The sequence below is a fragment of the Alosa sapidissima genome, chromosome 21 (assembly GCF_018492685.1).
Source record: "Alosa sapidissima isolate fAloSap1 chromosome 21, fAloSap1.pri, whole genome shotgun sequence".
Classification (NCBI taxonomy): Eukaryota; Metazoa; Chordata; class Actinopteri; order Clupeiformes; family Clupeidae; genus Alosa; species Alosa sapidissima.
The window spans coordinates 6,602,257-6,620,552 of NC_055977.1; the positions used below are offsets into that span (position 1 = coordinate 6,602,257).

General features: G+C 46.7%; 1 protein-coding gene across 4 annotated transcripts in view; it reads left to right on the top strand.

Moving 5' to 3' along the window:
• LOC121695996 (serine/threonine-protein phosphatase 6 regulatory ankyrin repeat subunit A) overlaps positions 1–17,670 on the top strand; it is a 44,669-nt gene extending 26,999 nt beyond the window's left edge. For all 4 annotated transcript variants that reach the window (XM_042077267.1, XM_042077266.1, XM_042077265.1 and 1 more), the window contains 20 exons: positions 1,931–2,009; positions 2,683–2,797; positions 3,869–3,951; positions 4,868–4,931; positions 5,173–5,241; positions 5,897–6,037; positions 6,559–6,670; positions 7,441–7,467; positions 8,150–8,224; positions 8,841–9,042; positions 10,395–10,482; positions 10,704–10,821; positions 11,130–11,349; positions 11,919–12,006; positions 12,275–12,358; positions 14,654–14,799; positions 15,616–15,698; positions 16,132–16,214; positions 16,852–16,943; positions 17,278–17,670. In XM_042077267.1, the coding sequence (XP_041933201.1) occupies positions 1,931–2,009; positions 2,683–2,797; positions 3,869–3,951; positions 4,868–4,931; positions 5,173–5,241; positions 5,897–6,037; positions 6,559–6,670; positions 7,441–7,467; positions 8,150–8,224; positions 8,841–9,042; positions 10,395–10,482; positions 10,704–10,821; positions 11,130–11,349; positions 11,919–12,006; positions 12,275–12,358; positions 14,654–14,799; positions 15,616–15,698; positions 16,132–16,214; positions 16,852–16,943; positions 17,278–17,570 (2,262 nt within the window). In that variant the 3' untranslated portion in view covers positions 17,571–17,670. The remainder of the gene's footprint in view (positions 1–1,930; positions 2,010–2,682; positions 2,798–3,868; positions 3,952–4,867; positions 4,932–5,172; positions 5,242–5,896; positions 6,038–6,558; positions 6,671–7,440; positions 7,468–8,149; positions 8,225–8,840; positions 9,043–10,394; positions 10,483–10,703; positions 10,822–11,129; positions 11,350–11,918; positions 12,007–12,274; positions 12,359–14,653; positions 14,800–15,615; positions 15,699–16,131; positions 16,215–16,851; positions 16,944–17,277) is intronic.
• Positions 17,671–18,296: the final 626 nt, after the last annotated feature.

Below are 18,296 nucleotides of genomic sequence, written 5' to 3' on the forward strand. Positions count from 1 at the left end.
TAAATGCAAGCTCCCTCAAAAGTGTTATTTTTACATGCACAAGTGGCAGAACGGTGCAATGCAAGCTTGTGTTATTTTGTGCATTTGCATTGCCGTCTGTGTGTTTGCTTTCACTCTGAAACGTAGACGTAAACAGGCAGTCCAAAAAATCGGACATATATAAAAATCTGGACTGTGCATCAAAGCCTGCCAGTGTAAATGTAGCCTTGGTCTATGGTGTGTGTGTGTGTGTGTGTGTGTGTGTGTTTGGGGGGGGGGAGGGAGAAGAATGTTGTCTGCTGTTTCTTTTATCTAGAGATAGATAGATAGATAGATAGATAGATAGATACTTTATTGATTTTATTGAGATAGATACTTTATTTCCCAGGGGAAATTCAAGGTCTCAGCAGCAGCATACATACAAAACAAAAACATTCTTTAACAGCAGAAAGAGTAATTAAATCTCACTCATTTCATCATCAATCCCACTTAATAGTCGTGATAGACAGCATGAATCTCAATTGTTTCCTTTCAACCAGAGGGGCTTCCTGAGCTTTACTGCATCGTCGCTCTCACTGTTCTATAAGTCAAGTCTGTGAAACGTCTTAAGATAGAACATGAATTACATCATTAATATCACTCATATCGTTTATGTACTTTTATATCCATTACATCCCATCATTACAGTGACTGTGACAAATAGTGCTGATCACAGCTTGGCTGCTCTCAACTCCAGGGCTCATAAGCCTCTGTTTTGCACGGGGGCACATGGCAGCAGAGGAGCTCGGAGTAGCTGCCGCAGGAGTTTTATGGGGGGCAGAGACTAGAGAGTGCCCTGCTTAAGTGTGCTTACGAGACAGTGCAGCACTTTGGCATCGGACTCTCTTTCTTATTAATGAATGACTGCTATGGCTGCAAAGCAGGGGACATAAGGATCCATTTAGGGAGAAGAGGGCAGGGGAGAGAGGGATGAAGAGGGGGATGAAGAGGATGGATGGATGGATGGAGAGAGAGATGAAGAGGGCAGGGGAGAGAGGAAGAGAGGGATGAAGAGGGCAGGGGAGAGAGGAAGAGGGGGATGAAGAGGATGGATGGATGGATGGATGGAGAGAGAGATGAGGAGAGGATGGATGGATGGATGGAGAGAGAGATGATGAGAGGATGGATGGATGGATGGAGAGAGAGATGAGGAGAGGATGGAGTGGGAGGGGTGAGAGAAATAGGCTTTGGGGAAAAAGCTGTTCTGGGAAGCTGTGTGTGTGTGTGTGTGTGTGTGTGTGTGTGTTGAGATCCCACACATTATATTCATATATCATAGATGGGCAGTGTGTGTGTATGTGAGATTCCCTTAGTGTTTTGCTCCTTCTTAGCTTACATGTGCAGACCAAACCCACACACACCTCTGCCTGTTCGTGCTCTGGTATATAAGTACTCACATATATAAGTCACATATATAAGTGCCAGAAGCCTCAAGACATTAAGGTCTTGATGCAGTGTTTGTTTGGGAGTTAATGCAAAGCTAATTAGTTGTTTGCACACTTTCACAGATTGTGTTGTAGTTTTGTTGCCAGGGCGATGTTAGGCAGCGCGTGTCTTAATCTTCTGTTTGTTCCCCAGGGCTGGCTTAATCAAGATGAGCCTCACTTGCGCTCTGTACTGTACAACACCTACACACTGTAGAGCACCAACCTTGCTGTATCGTCCTTTAGTATCTTCATCTTCTCACTGTCATTACTGATGTATATTCTCTTCACTCTTCTGTCCACTATCTGTTTTCTCTCCTCTTTTATTCTATTCTATTCTCTCCTTTTCTCATCTCTTTTCTTCTCTTCTCTTCTATTCTTCTCTTATTTTCTCTTTTCTTCTATTCTTCTCTTCTCTTATTTTCTATTCCCTTCTCTTCTTCTCTTCTCTTCTCTTGTTCTCTTCTCTCCCTTGTTCTTTTCCCCAGAGCAAAGATGGTAAAACCCCTCTCCACATGGCTGCCATCCATGGCCGGTTCTCGCGATCTCAGGCTGTCATTCAAAGCGGTGAGTCCCGCCCTCATATGCCATCTCTCCTTTCTCATTGGTCCCACAGATGTTCCCATTTGTTTGTTATAGAATCCCAGAATCCACCACAGTTCCTGGTTATTATTGACATCTGGGGTGTATTCCAAGTAGGGGTTTAAGTGACAGATCTGGGTAAGTTAACCCAGAGGAAGTGGTAAACCTCCCAATAGAAGAGCCCTTTGGCTTTCAGTTTTGAGCTCCCTATTCCATTATCAGGTTTACAACGTCCTCTGAGTTACCGTACCTAGGCTTGCCAGCTTGGAATCATGGCCTGGTTACTTAAAGCAAAACCATGTATTTCTTTCAACTTAAAATAATGGTCTCAGACTCATTTTGATGATGCACCGATTCCTGATTAGGCAGAATTTTGTCTCTGTCAATACGGAATGTGTGGCCAGAATGTCTGATATTGTACTTTTGCATCTGTTTTATTCAGACTAGGAGCCTGGCTCTTGTCATCTGTTCTCTTAAATGGGTTAAATGGATACCCAGTGTGTAGAAAATTGTTGAAAAGCTAACTTTATTATTGACTATTTTAATGTGATTACAAGAGCAATGGACCTTTTTGTTTTAAAGATGCCATGCTATCTAATTAGCGTCACCAATGATATCGCTTGCCTTTATTATTGTTTTTGTGGGTGTTATTTTGCAGGGGCGGAAATTGACTGTGAAGACAAGAACGGAAACTCTCCGCTGCACATCGCTGCTCGCTACGGCCACGAGCTGCTCATCAACACGCTCATCACCAACGGCGCCGACACCGCCAAGTGAGTCCGCAACCACAACAACGTGCATTTATATACAGCACTGTTATTATCAAGGCACCCAAAGCGGTTTAGGACTCGAGTCGTCCTGTTGGACATTGAGGAGCAGGTCCCGGACCCCCTGATTTGCCCTGTAAATAACCGGACTAATGCGTTCAACACCTTAGTGTAATCTCAACGGGGTGCTAAATTGGGGCAGCCATGGCCTACTGGTTAGCGCTTCGGACTTGTAACCGGAGGGTTGCCGGTTCGAACCCCGACCAGTAGGCACGGCTGAAGTGCCCTTGAGCAAGGCCCCTAACCCCTCACTGCTCCCCGAGTGCCGCTGTTGTTGCAGGCAGCTCACTGCGCCAAGATTACTGTGTGCTTCACTTCACTGTGTGTTCACTGTGTGCTGAGTGTGTTTCACTAATTCACGGATTGGGATAAATGCAGAGACCCAATTTCCCTCACGGGATCAAAAGACTATACTATACTATACTATACTAAGTCCTCCTGAGTCTCAATGTAAATGTTATGAATAAAGGATGGCACTCACATTTCTTTTTGAAAGCTTTTTTTTTTTTTTAAATCACCCCACGGACGTTTCGGGCCAGGCGCCCCTTCTTTAGCGATACACAAGCGCCAGGCTTGCAGCTGCCGTTGGGTTACACACAGTCAGGGCTGGAGAACTGTAACGATCGGTCACTTTCACTCACGGTGAAAAATGCTTGGTCAGTATGTCACTCCAGTGCCTTGTTACTGCACTGACCCTCAAACTGCCCCCTGATCCAGCAAACTGCCCATAGATTTAATGCCTTTATATATTGCTACAATTAGAACTTGATTTAGGTGCCCCCTTGGGTTGATATGCATCTTATAAACACATGCACATACAGACACACACATGGCTATGAATGCGCACATATGGACGCTTGTATGTATGCACATTTTGTCCTGGAAGTGTGGGAACCTTTGAAGAATACATGGCAGCGTGGGAACCACAAATATGCTGTCTTGACATTTGATATGAAGGGTGTGTCTGATAACAAACTCTCATTGGTTGATTTTTCTGTCATTCGTTCCCCTGTGTAGGCGGGGCATTCACGGCATGTTCCCCCTGCACCTGGCAGCGCTCAGCGGCTTCTCCGACTGCTGCAGGAAGCTCCTGTCATCCAGTGAGTAGTGATGTCTCATGGGAAATGTAGTACCACAACCTTGCCTCCCTCTTGGACTTCCCTATGGCTTAAAATGGACCTGTAAAATAGCCACTTTCGTGGAAGCCTAGAGGAGCTCTAGTTGACAGCTGACTCTTGTAATAAATTCGGCCATGACCCTCTGGTGCTGGACTGAAGCCAGATCTGTGTTTGAGTCGTCTTTTAAGGGTGCATAGTCGCCTTTAACTGCCCCCATGTATTAACCTCATTGCTGAAGACATTTTGCAAAATCACTGTATAAGCCGCGGCTAATAGTTGGGAAATTACGGTATAACAATAAATCAGATTTGTGTGTGTGTGAGAATGTTGCTAATTGTTTTGATTTAAAGCGTAAGTGTTGCCCCAGCGACCGTATACAGTACAGCCGACTGCTGCCGACTCACAGCCGATCACAATCCAAAGGATGGCGAAAGACTATTCACAGCCAATCACAATCCAAAAGATAACGAAAGTCTTTTCACAGCCAATCACAATCCTTGGTTTGCCTGTTTTGAACACACCTTCAGGGTTCTTTTCCTACCCTTCTGGGGTCACCTGCCATGCGGAACGTTCTTTAATTGCTCCAAACTGTTTTAAATCAGTGTCCTTTAAATGCGCTTCTAGATCAATCAAATGAAGTGAGGAATAACATTTCAGATTCTCCCTACATTACATTTTATATTGTTGCAGTGTTCAACAAATGTAATGTAAATGTAATGTTTCAGTACTTGTGAAGTATTTATGTATGCAAATCAAATTTTGTAGCACAAGGAAATTATGCACTAATGTCCCCTTCAGGGGCTAATGATGTAATTAAAACACTTTGTCTTAATTATTAGGGCTGTATTTTGTTACATAAAGGGAGAGATAGTTAATGTCTTAATGTCTTTTTGCTCAGACTTTGACATCGACACCCCTGACGACTTTGGGAGGACGTGTTTACACGCTGCGGCAGCAGGGGGGTGAGTCATCCGTCAGCTCCGATCCATCCTTTCCCAGAAGTCCCTCTGCTCAATGTGGCGCTTGTGCCGGCTGAACGCCTCCGCCCACTCCCCCAGCCATCAGAGAGAGAGAGAGAGAGACACACACACACTCATTCATTCATGCACATCTATTTAACCACTGCCTTCCTTTCTCTCTTTTCTCTTGTTACTCTGTGTGATCCCTCTCTTCCTCTCTTCCTCTCCTCTCCTCGGCCCACAGGAACCTGGAGTGTTTAAATCTCCTGCTCAACACCGGAGCAGACTTCAACAGGAAGGACCGATTTGGGAGGTACGTGTTGGTTACTTTTTGTTTGTTTGTTTGTTTGTTTTTTATTTGGCCAAGGCTATTCAGTCGTCATGAATAACCAGTATAAATGTGCAAACATGAAGTGTTGTGCTGCAAGTGCGTGTGGGGGCCTCTTAAAGGCCTCACATGTCTGGCTCCATGAAGTGTTGTGCTGCAAGCTTGTGTGCGTGGGGGCCTCTTAAAGGCCTCAAATGAGGTGTTGTGCTGCAAGCTTGTCTGCGTGGGGGCCTCTTAAAGGCCTCACATGGGGTGTTGTGCTGCAAGCTTGTGTGCGATGGGGCCTCTTAAAGGCCTCACATGAGGTGTTGTGCTGCAAGCTTGTGTGTGTGGGGGCCACTTAAAGGCCTCACATGAGGTGTTGTGCTGCAAGCTTGTGTGCGTGGGGGCCTCTTAAAGGCCTCACATGTCTGGCTCCTCTTAACTTAGGATGGCCCTGCATAATGCAGCGGCTATCATGATATGATATGCTATAATGTGCGAACATTACAGTAATCAACAATGCTGTGTCTGTGTGTGTGTGTCATCGTCGTCGTCGCATGACGACGCCCCTGCATCATGTAGCGGCTAACATGATGTGCTATAATGTACAAATGTAAAAGTAATTAACAATGCATTTTCTGTGTGTGTGTTTTCTCAGGACGCCCTTGCACTATGCGGCGGCGAACTGTAATTATCAGTGCCTGTTTGCCCTGGTGGGGTCGGGGGCCAGTGTGAATGACCTGGACGAGCGGGGCTGCACCCCACTGCACTACGCTGCCGCCTCCGACACCGATGGGAAGTGAGTACAGGGATGAGGACTTGGGTGTGTGTGTGTGTGTGTGGGATGAGGACTTGGGGTGGGTGGGTGGGTGTGCTTGCCACTGATTGTAAACGTCTCCCATTGTACAGTTAAGGCCCATTCACACCAAGAACGATAACTATAAATAAATATCGTTCTTGTTAATATGAATGACGACGTTCACACACAAACTATAACGATAACGACATGAAGAACAATATCGTTGGGGATCACTTTCAGAGCGATTTTCTGAACGATAAAAAGCTAATAGCCAATCAGAACCCATCGAATTTTAACCGTCACATTCATTAACACAAGGAGAGACTTTGTTTATCGTTGTTCAGTGTGAACGCTTTTATCGTTATGGTTATAGTTATCGTTATCGTTCTTGGTGTGAATAGGCCTTTAGACCTGTATACGTGTTAGAGAATTTTTTTTGAGATTGATTTTGTACCTGTGTGTGTATGTTGTATTGTTGACATGTTTATCGTTTATCGTGTCCTCTGGCCCTGTTCACGCAGATGTCTGGAGTACCTGCTGCGGAACGACGCTAACCCAGCGATCCGGGACAAGCAGGGCTACAACGCAGTGCACTACGCCTCCGCCTACGGCCACCGCCTCTGCCTTGAGCTGGTCAGTGTGGAGCCATCACTGCATGGACTACTCCCAGACACACACACACGAAAGTAGTAGCATGACGGATAATAAAATATACACATTACATGTTAGACAGAGCAGAATCGAGCCAGTGAGAGAAGGAGAGAGAGTGAGAGAAGGAGAGACAGAGAGTGAGAGAAGGAGAGAGAGACAGAGTGAGAAGGAGAGAGAGAGACATAGAGAGTGAGAGAAGGAGAGAGAGACAGAGAGTGAGAAGGAGAGAGAGAGACATAGAGAGTGAGAGAAGGTGAGAGAGAGACAAAGAGAGTGAGAGAAGGAGAGAGACATGGAGCGTGAGAGAAGGAGATAGAGCCTTGAGCTGGTCAGTGTGGAGCCATCACTGCATGGACTACTCCCAGTTCTATGAATGTATCTAGAACAAGTTCCAGGGGCAATTGTTCCCCTATTGTGTCTTTAGTGGAGCAGCAGTGATTTTGACATCTGATCAAACCGGGTTTCTCTCCAGCCCACATGGCTTTGGATAGAAGCTTCTGCTAAATACCCGTCCACTTGCAATACCAGTCTGGCTGAGGGAGCCCCATGTTATTATGCTAAAATGCAAAATGATACTTGGTAAACAAAATATTCATAAACAGCACTCCAAAATTGTGGGAAACGGCCTGACTCAACCCGCGAATGTGGGTTTAGTCCACCACCCAGCTCCAGGCACTTGAGTGGGCAACAGACTTCAGACAGTCAGTCAGTATGTAAGTATGTGTCTAACTGAAGTACTTTGTGTCTTACAGATTGCCAGTGAAACACCACTGGATGTGGTAAGTCTGAGTTTTGCTTTCTTCTCTTTGTTTTTTTTTAATTTTAATACAGCTCTGGAAAAAATTAAGAGACCACTGCACATGTTTCTGATGTCATCCTACGGTTGCTGGGTGACAATCAAATGAGAGTTAATGGTCATATTACAATTTGCAGTGATTTCTTATTTTGAATATGACCGTTAACTCATTTGAATGTCACTCAGAAACCGTAGGATGACATCAGAGAAATGCAGTGGTCTCTTAATTTTTTCCAGAGTTGTATATAAATGCTTCTCCTTGTTGGTGTCCCTGTCCCTCTTTATAAGCCTGTCCAGCATTCTGTCTGCATATTGAGGTGTCCTGTAGCTAATTAGAACTGGATACTGGCTCACTGGTCAGCTCATTGCGTCAGTCTAATCCAACCAAGCCAGCCTGCCTGAAGCCTGCAGGTCTTAGGCTGCCCCCTTGTGGTCAGAATGAGAAATGCCACAAACGCCACAAACACCTAAACTTTTAAAGATGCTCTGTGCAATAATAATTGAAATGCGTAATTTCACTTTTATGAGAGGACCTCTGTGTATTAAACACATAACATTTTGGCCTAGTTTTTGTTGACCTTCTTGGTCCTAACCTACAATTGTGTTCAGGTCGTTTTGTTGGTATATATGTGAATTATGTGTGTGTATTTTGTCTGTGTGTGTAGCTGATGGAGACATCAGGGACGGACATCCTGAACGACACAGATGGCCGAGCTCCCATCAGCCCACTGCACTTAGCGGTCAGTATAGCGACTCGACACAACGGACTCCAACACACTCTGAAACAGTCACATGCTCACATTGCTTCAATCCACGTATAGACTGTGTGGCGGTAGTGTGGTAGCGTAACGGTTGGGCGCCAGGTGGATTTATCCACCACCACTCTGATAGAGTGAAATTAAACTAAACTTAAGGAATAATAACTAAATGGCTTTATAATCACCACAAAACACTAAATGGCTTTAACTAACTAATGACACATGATCTATTGTACGTGATGAGTTTTATTGATTTTTTTGTATCCTCATCGTATGTCATGATGAAGACTGTTCTGTCAGTCACACAGAGCACGTGACATATTTGAGAAATAGCGGTAGCATGATGAAATGGAAAAACGGGGTTATGAGCAGATTGCCGACACCAAGATTGCTTTGTTTACATGTAATCAAGCCCTTCTGGTGCCTCTCAGTGTGTCTGCATGCTGTGGCTCATCTGTCTTCACTACACCACATCTCACTAATGCATGTTTCCAAATGTGTGTGTGTGTGTGTGTGTGTGTGCCCGTGTGTGTGTCTGTGTGTGTGCGTCTCTGTATGTGTGTGTGTGTGTGTGTGCCGTTACCCTCCACCATCTCAGGCCTACCACGGGCACCACCAGGCCCTGGAGGTTCTGGTCCAGTCTCTGCTGGACCTGGATGTGCGCACGTCTCTGGGTCACACGCCACTGGTGCTGGCTGCCCTCAAGGGCCACGTGGAGTGTGTGGACGTCCTCATCAACCAGGGCGCCTCCATCCTCGTCAAGGACTACACCCAGAAGAGGACCCCCATCCACGCAGCAGGTAAGCAGTGGTACACACACACACACACACACACACACGCGCGCGCATGCACACACACACACACACACACACACGTATACATATGTACACACACACACACATATGTACACACACACCTGTCCCTCTCACCCACAGGTTAAAACACACACACACACACACACACACACACGTATACATATGTACACACAAACACACCTGTCCCCCTCACTCACAGGTTAACACACACACACACACACACACACACACACACGTATACATATCCACACAAACACACCTGTCCCCCTCACCGACAGGTTGGCACACACACACACACACACACACACACACACCTGTCCCCCTCACCCACAGGTTGACACACACCTGTCCCACTCACCCACAACTCTCTAACATGCAAACATTGATCCAGTGGTTGCATTTCCTACTGGAGACGTGTCTGATAATGCTTGTTTATTGTACTAGATTGCCAGGGGATGGATTAAATGTTTGTCATACTCATTAGTGTCCACTCCCTTAGGACACCATGGCGCTTAATACATGGTTTTCACTGTAACTGGGAATGAGCTAATCCACACATACACACACACACACACACACACACACACACACACACACACACACACACAGATAGACAGTCTGGGAGCCATCTGATCCCATCCCTAAACACACACTCCCACATCCACACGCCCTTACACAAAGGGTAGCTTAGAAGCCCGGCTGTGAATTGAACTGATGCAGTGGGTGTTCAAGTCACTGATGTGGTTTGCAATCCGAGCGCCTGCCCCAATCGGAGGCGTTGAGCTGAAGCGAATTCTCATTAACTCTGTGAACGCTGCGAGCGAGTGCTTCCTCAAGTCACAGCTTGTCTGAGGAGGACACAATGTGCTACAAGTTGAACATCTCGTGTTTTTTTCACCCCCCCCCCCCCCCCCATTATTGAGCATGTTTGTGCCCCGGGACAGATGGGATCGCGGCTGAGCAGGCATTTGAGAAATGTCTGCTTTTGGTGTTCTTGCCAAAGGACACTAGCTAACGTGCTAGCAAGCTTTGGTCGTTTGTGCTAGTTTTTGCATGCCTTTTTACGTCAGTGATCTGCCTGCTAGTTCTTGCTAGAGTCTTTAATTCTCCTATATCCCATTAATGGAAGTGCACAGTCATATCTGGCCCTCTGACAGCGATGATTATATATTTGTGGCCCTCTCTATCATCAAAGTTGCCCATCCCTAGGTTCTAGATCAAATACTCTTTACTGTTGTTTTCAAGCAGTGGGAAAATAAGTTTTGTTATTTTGAACATTGCCCTGGCTGACCCTCCCTTCTCTGTGTGTGTGTGTGTGTGTGTGTGTGTGTCTACAGCCATGAATGGCCACTCGGAGTGTCTACGTCTGCTCATCGGCAGTGCTGATCTGCAGACCGCTGTCGACATTCAGGATGGGAATGGACAGTAAGTGTGTGTGTTTGGGTCTGTCAGTCTGCCCTTCTGTTTGTGTGTGTGTATATGTATCTCTGTGTGTCTGTGCTTGTCTATTTCTGTATGTCTCTCTGTGTGTTTGTGTGTCTGAGGATGTCACTGTTGTGGTGATTGTGTGTGTGTGTATAAAGGTGGTGCTTTGGCGTGTTTTGTTGACAACTGACCGTGTGTCCGTCTGTGTGTGGTGTCCTCAGGACGCCACTGATGCTGTCGGTGCTGAGCGGCCACACGGACTGCGTCTACTCGCTGCTCGGCAAAGGGGCCAACGTGGAGGCCCGGGACAAGTGGGGCAGGACCGCCCTCCACCGCGGGGTGAGTCCAGCACACACACACACACACACACACACACACACACACACACACACACACACTCACACAGCGCACAGGCCCTGGCACACACACTCACACAGGCCCTGGCACACACACACAGAGCACACAGGCCCTCGCAGGAGAGCAGCTGCCCACAACCTAGGGCATCACTGCATGACCGTCTGACATCTCTGTCTGATGTAACACAGCATTGTGTTTGTGTGTGTGTGTGTGTGTGTGTGTCCGTCCCCGTGTGTGTCTCTGTCTCCGTGTGTGTGTCTCCGTGTCCGTCTCCGTGTGTGTGTGTCCAGGCGGTGACGGGGCACGAGGCGTGCGTGGAGGCGTTGCTGCAGCACAGCGCCACTCTGCTGGTCAGGGACTGTAGGGGGCGCACTCCCCTGCACCTGGCGGCGTCCTGCGGCCACATCGGCGTGCTCGGGGGCCTCCTGCAGGCAGCACAGTCGCTGGACGCCATCCCTGTTGTCACGGACAACCGAGGCTACACGCCGCTGCACTGGGCCTGCTACAACGGTACAACTTGAGACGTTTTGATTTTCTTTTTTTTGTGGTGGTGAATTTTGTGAAATAACAGAAAATAGATGTGTGCATTATCCAGAAGTATCTCCTCCCTTCTCCTCTCCTGTCTTCTTCTCCCCTCCTCCCCTCCCTCCTTTCCTCTCTCCTCCTCCTCTCCACTCTTCTCCTCCTCTCCACTCTTCTCCTCTCCTCCTCTCCTCTCCACTCTTCTCCTCTCCTCCCCTCCTCTCCTCCCCTCTCTTCCTCTCCTGTCTTCTCCCCTCCTCTCCACTCTTCTCCTCCTCTCCACTCTTCTCCTCTCCTCTACACTCTTCTCCTCCTCTCCACTCTTCTCCTCCTCTCCTCCTCTCCTCCTCTCCTCTTCTCCTCTCCTCTACACTCTCTTTGGCATTCTTCCTTTCTGTGTATTTCTATGTTCTACCTTTTTCTACGTCTCTATGTGGGTATGTATTGTATGATGCATACAATACAATACATACATACATACATACCCACCTTCCTTTGGCTTTTTCAACTCCCTCCACTGTGTGTGTGTGTGTAATAACGTCATCTCCTCTTCTCAGGCCATGACACTTGTGTGGAGATGCTACTGGAGCAGGATGTGTTCCACAAAATGGAGGGCAACTCCTTCAGTCCACTGCACTGTGCCGTGTAAGACATCGTCCCCTTTTACACGTGTGTGTGTGTGTGTGAGAGAGAGAGTATGGTGTTTTATTTCTGAGAGAGGGAGAGTCAGTGAGTGTGTGTTTTGTATGTGTCTGTGGTGAGTGCAGGGGAAGGTTCACCTGCCTCCTCCACTGGTCTGTGAAGGACATTGCCTCTGCAATCATTCCATGTTTACAGAATGCTCTTTCTTTCTTTCTTTCTTTCTTTCTTTCTTTCTTTCTTTCTTTCTCTCTATCTCTCTCTCTCTCTGCAGTATAAATGATAATGAGGGGGCAGCGGAGATGCTCATCGACACACTCGGTCCAGCCATCGTCAACGCCACCGACTCCAAATCCAGGTGAGGGGGAAACGCTCACCTCAGCCCCATGTAGCACACGTCTCTCTTCAGCCCCATGTAGCACACGTCTCTCTCGGCTCCCACCACCTGCTATCACGGCATTCCTCTTGCAGTGTTAGTCTAGAGTGAAGGAGACAGTAGTCATTTCCTGGGGGTTCCCAGGGGTCATGACATTTCATGGATTTTTTTATAAAGTCTATTCCAGACATGGAAAGTCAGGCAATTTTATCATTTTGGGCCCAAAGTCAGGGAATAGCAGGGGAATTTTGTGTAGCAATTTAACTTGAGTTCATGCAAATATATTTCCACACAGTATTGATGTTTATCCGGTTATTAGCAAAAAATAGTCAAACATTCTAGAACGCTACACGACTACTCTGAAATCTTTGGTCGTTGAAGTAATTTCAATGTTCCATTCATTATGTAGTGGGCCATGGAAATTGATTTCTCTTTTTGTCAGGAAAAGTCAGGGAAAAGTCATGGAGTTCCACATCTGACTTAGTGGGACTCACTGTTTGCTCCTATTTCAATATCATGTCATCTCCTGGTCCTAGATGGATAGATAGATTACAGTGGAAACTAATTGTTGCAGCAGACGCTCCGTGAACAGAACGCTTCAGTTACCTAGCTACAGTAGTGTAGCCTGCCTGTCTGGTAGTCAAAGCTAAGAGTCATCACATTGCAGTCAGTCAAATAGCACAATAAACAAAGATTCACAGTAGGGCTGGGACAACGCGTCAACGTAATCAAATTCGTCGACGCAAAATATGAGCGTCGATTCGTCAAGCATAACGTGTGCTGCTAAATATTTTTAATTTTACACCTTCAGTGTTTTCCATACGTTGACTAATCTGGCTGGGCACCACGAAATCAAAACCGGCCACCACACATTGATGTTCTATGTTGTAGGTCTACTATTTAAATTAAAGATACGATAAAATAATTTCATTGAGCTGCACTTTTTACTCACACAGCCTTTCCTCGCCCCGCCCGCTCTCTCTCGTAAAGAGCCCGCTGCTCCTCCTCTGCATGTGCAAAATATTCACGATTGTTGAAGGATTGTTGTTACCACATAGAAGCACTGCATAGAACACAGTGGGCTAAATTGCTATTAAATCCGCTTAGCATCGTGACCATGCTGTGCAAATTTGTTCAAAACTGCTGCAGTAAAGTTAAAGTAAACTCTGCTAAGGTCTTATCACAACATAGTACATTGAGGAGACTAAACTAAGTTAAGTTACAGTGTTTGGATGTCAAGTTTAGCATGCTTACTTGCAGCTGCTTGTATTCGTTACTCATGCAGGGCTCATTTTATTGACTCTGAATGTTTGCAAAATCCCGATGTAAATGGAAAAGTGTTTTCCATGACTCAGAAGTGCTTGTCCAAATGAGAAGTACGAACCGTTATTTGAACTAACTACGTTACGAATTGCATCCACACATTAGCAGCCTTTTAACTGTGTTAATGTTATTTGAAAGGATTCCCACAGGAACGTCTTAAAATGACAGGAACTCAATTAGACATGCACTACTGAACTTTATTGAATGCTACTGTACCTCTGACTAAGAATGCATTACTTTGCACTTGTATAGTCTTTTATTTTGGAATCTTAAGAGCAATAAACATATATTGCAATGTTAAAGAATTCATGTTTTTTCATTCAGATATGTAAATAAACATGTATAAGTTGCTATTAGTGAATTGATGGGGAGATAATCGACAATCGAATCGAAATCAAATCGGACTGAAAAAATGAATCGTTAGATTAATCGATGCATCGAAAAAATAATCGCTAGATTAATCGTTTAAAATATAATCGTTTATCCCAGCCCTAATTCAAAGGCTTCAGTCTCTACAGAAATTAAAATATTTCAGATTTGTAAGCGATATTTTAGCTAATGTCATAGTGCCCTGCACAGCACTCGTGTAGTCATTATTTTATGACTAGCCACTCTAGACTACAAAATCCCAGAGATGTTGACAGCCTATTTCGCCCCACTGGCTTCATCCACGTTGATTACCCAGGAGGCTTGAGATATGAGCGGCCCGTGCATAATTGAGTGCTGGGAATTACCCCGTCTAGCTGATGTCTGAGGAGGGCGCTAGATTAGGGCACGAACAAAGAGCTAACTCATTACCAAATTTAGTGTGTGTGTGTGTGTGTGTGTGTGTTTCTCTGTTCTGTGTGTGTGTGTTTCTCTGTTCTCTGTGTGTGTGTGTGTGTGTGTGTTTCTGTGTGCGTGTGTGTCTTGTGATGTAGCATGTGACTGACCTCTGACCCTTTGACCCTGCAGAACCCCTCTGCACGCGGCGTCCTTCACGGACCACGTGGAGTGCTTGCAGCTGCTGCTGGGACACAACGCACAGGTGAACGCCATCGACGCCATGGGCAAGACGCCGCTCATGATGGCCGCCGAGAACGGGCAGACCAACGCCGTGGGTAGGTGACGGGGGCGCAGCACAGCATGGACGCACGCACGCACGCACGCACTCACACACACTCACACACGCGCATCACCTTTCAGATACCTTTGTGCACACACACCCTCCAGCACAGCATGGACACACACACACACTCACTCACTCACACTCACACACACGCATCACCTTTCAGATACCTTTGTGCACACACACCCTCCTACAAATACTCACACTGTGTCTTTATAACACCCCTCCTCACACACACACACACACACACACACATGCGCGCATACGCACACACACGCATGCACGCATACGCACACTAGCATACAAACGCTTATGTGAAGGTTCATATTGGAGGACATCACATTCACAGACTATTACTTGACCTGAGACCTGAGTGGTCGAAACGTTGTAACCTACCATTAAACTGGGAGCATACGAGGCAGTGTGTGGATATCTTTTCTTTTTTATACGTTGTGTGCTAGTATCCAGCACCTGTTGAATTTGTATAGATGTGCGTACTTCTCTACACTACTGTGATTCCTGCAGGCTGCTATTGCTATTGCAGGGCTAAAGATGGCTGTAACTGGCAGCAGTAAATCAGTCACAAGCCTGCAGGTCCTCTGTGTTTTAAGGGACAAGTGTCCAAGTGTCTCTTACACTCCCATTAGCTGTGGAGTGTGTAGTTTTAGTGACTGTGTGTGTATTAGCTGTGGAGTGTGTAGTTTTAGTGTCTCTGTGTGTGTATTAGCTGTGGAGTGTGTAGTTTTAGTGACTGTGAGCTGCATGTGTGTGCAAGTCTGAGTGAATTGTGTGCTGGTGCTTCTTGCAGAGGTCCTGGTGAGCAGCGCCAAAGCAGACCTCACTCTACAGGATGGCAACAAGAACACAGCCCTGCACCTGGCCTGCAGCAAGGTACACACACACACACACACACACACACACACACACACACACGCACACAACGCATACCTCACTCTACAGGATGGCAACAAGAACACAGCCCTGAAGCAAAGTGTACACACACACACAAAGCATACCTCACTCTACAGGATGGCAACAAGAACACAGCCCTGCAGCAAAGTGTACACACACACACACACACACACACACACACACACACACACACACACACACACACACACACACACGTGTACACACGCACACACGCACATGTAGAATGTTCCCAGTCCCACCCACATTCAGTTCTGTCTATGTAATCAGTTCACAGGAGTTATTCAGGTGTTGCACACAAATTCTGGATGGGCCTGTTCCTGATGAACACTTGAGCAAGAATCACTCACACACACACCACTCTAACACACTATGTTGGTTATATATTATACAGGGGCATGAAACCAGTGCCTTGTTGATTCTGGAGAAAATCACTGACCGGAATCTCATCAACTCAACCAACGCAGCACTACAGACGTAAGACCCTCTATCTCCCCTCTCGTCTGAACCACCCTGTTACTGGTTATTGGGACGAAGCCTCATTTACAGGCCTGGCTGGAAAAGTAACTTGGAAAATAACCTCAAATCAATACAGTTTGCATCTCGGGGATGTCTTGTGTATTCGTTAGAACTACATTTGTCTAAACAATGAATGACAACCAAATTTCACAACACAACTTCAACTGTACATGTACTTTTATGCCAGACAATGCACCATGTAATGAGATGTACAATAATAAGTTTAAAGTTGACTTGTATTTAGCTGACTCTTTTATCCAAAGCAACATGAACTCCTGCAACGGTGATTTGGGAGTCGAGCCAATGGGCGAGTGATTTGTTTGTTGGTGTTATGGCTGCTCCACCACACCACGCCTGTCACCGTAGTAGTAGTAGTAGCTCGATGGTGTTTTAAGCCCCCAACTGTCGACTTCAAGGCAACGTTGCGACTGTCGTCTTCAAGGCACCTAACCCTAACTTTAACCCTAACCCTAGTGCCTTCAATGCAGCGCTGCCTGGAAGACGATGTTGGGGGCTTAAAACGCCAAACACTGTAGTAGGGGTGGGAAAGCCTGTCACTATGGTTACAGTGTGTGTTCCGTCCTTCTCTCTGCAGGCCACTGCATGTGGCGGCCAGGAACGGGCTAACGGTGGTGGTGCAGGAGCTGTTAGGGAAAGGAGCCAGCGTGCTGGCAGTGGACGAGAACGGTGAGACTGACCACACACAAACACCTGACTGATCCGACCTCTGTCTAAAACGTGTAACATACTTCCATCACTCAACAAAAAAGTGGGGTAGAGGACCGGGTTTTGGCTTCACTCCCGGAAGAAGGCATGTAGCTGAAACGCGTTGGAGTTTTTTTAGACGGTTAACTTGACCAAGCCATAATAATAAAGGCTCATTAACTTTTTCAAAAGAGAGAGCCTTGGAGTTTTTTTTTATTCTTGATACTTCCATCACTGTGTTGGATCTGTAAATTATTCTCCTGTGTTGAGTAGTAAGTAAGTAAAAGCATTCAAATGTGTGTGCTGATCCCCACAGGTTATACCCCTGCGCTGGCCTGTGCGCCCAACAAAGACGTGGCCGACTGCCTGGCGCTGATTCTGGCCACCATGATGCCCGTGTCGCCTGGCAGCGTGGGCGCTGTGCCCGGCCTGACCTACAGCGCCATCAACCACTACCCCAGCCCCTCCAAGGCCGTGACCTTTGACCCGCTGCCGGCACTGCGCTCAGAGCACGCGTCTTACTGCAGCTTCAACAGCCTGGGCCACCGCGAGGACGGCATGCTCGCCCCTGACGACGAGCTCAACGACTCTGACTCGGAGACCTACTGAACCCCCTTCCCCCGCCTCAAGCGCGCGCGTGCGCCTTGTTGACTGACTTGACTCCTTTAAAAAAATAAATAAAGTAAACATAAATAAATAATTAAATGAATAAACACGTCCCCGTGTCCCATCCCATGCCCCCTTGACCTCTGACCCCACCCCCAACCTGATCAGAACCCAGCTTAAGGGGCAAGACCTCACACTCCCCTTGACTTTTTTTTCTCTTCCCTGTTTTCCTGGTTTTTAACGGGGACAGCACGGTCTGTAATTGCCCTGGTCTCTTCCCCTCCCCTCGTCGGGGCTGGTAGGCCTGCAGTCTCAGGAGCCTTAGAGACTGAAGAGCCATCGATGGACAGAGAGAAGACGGGGGAGGGAAGAGAGAGAGAGAGAGAGAATAAGAGACGCACACAGCCCACCCTTACCGCTTTGTTTAAACACTACGCAAACTCCATCTGTTTTTTGCTGATTCTATGAGAACTGCGTTAAATCTGTTACTGCGTGAAGAGCCACATCAACACTCAGTTTTCACATGAGTTACCCCCAACCCCCTTTTTTTCCATCTCCATAACCAGATGATTTGAAATGTGTTGAATGACTGACTGAAATCATATGACTACTGTCGGGACTGCATTTCCCAGAATCCCCCACTCCCTCCCTCCCTTGGGCAGCGTGGAGAGGAAGTGCTGAAGTGTAGAAATCAGGACTTCTGGGTGGACTGACTTTAGCCAAAGGGAC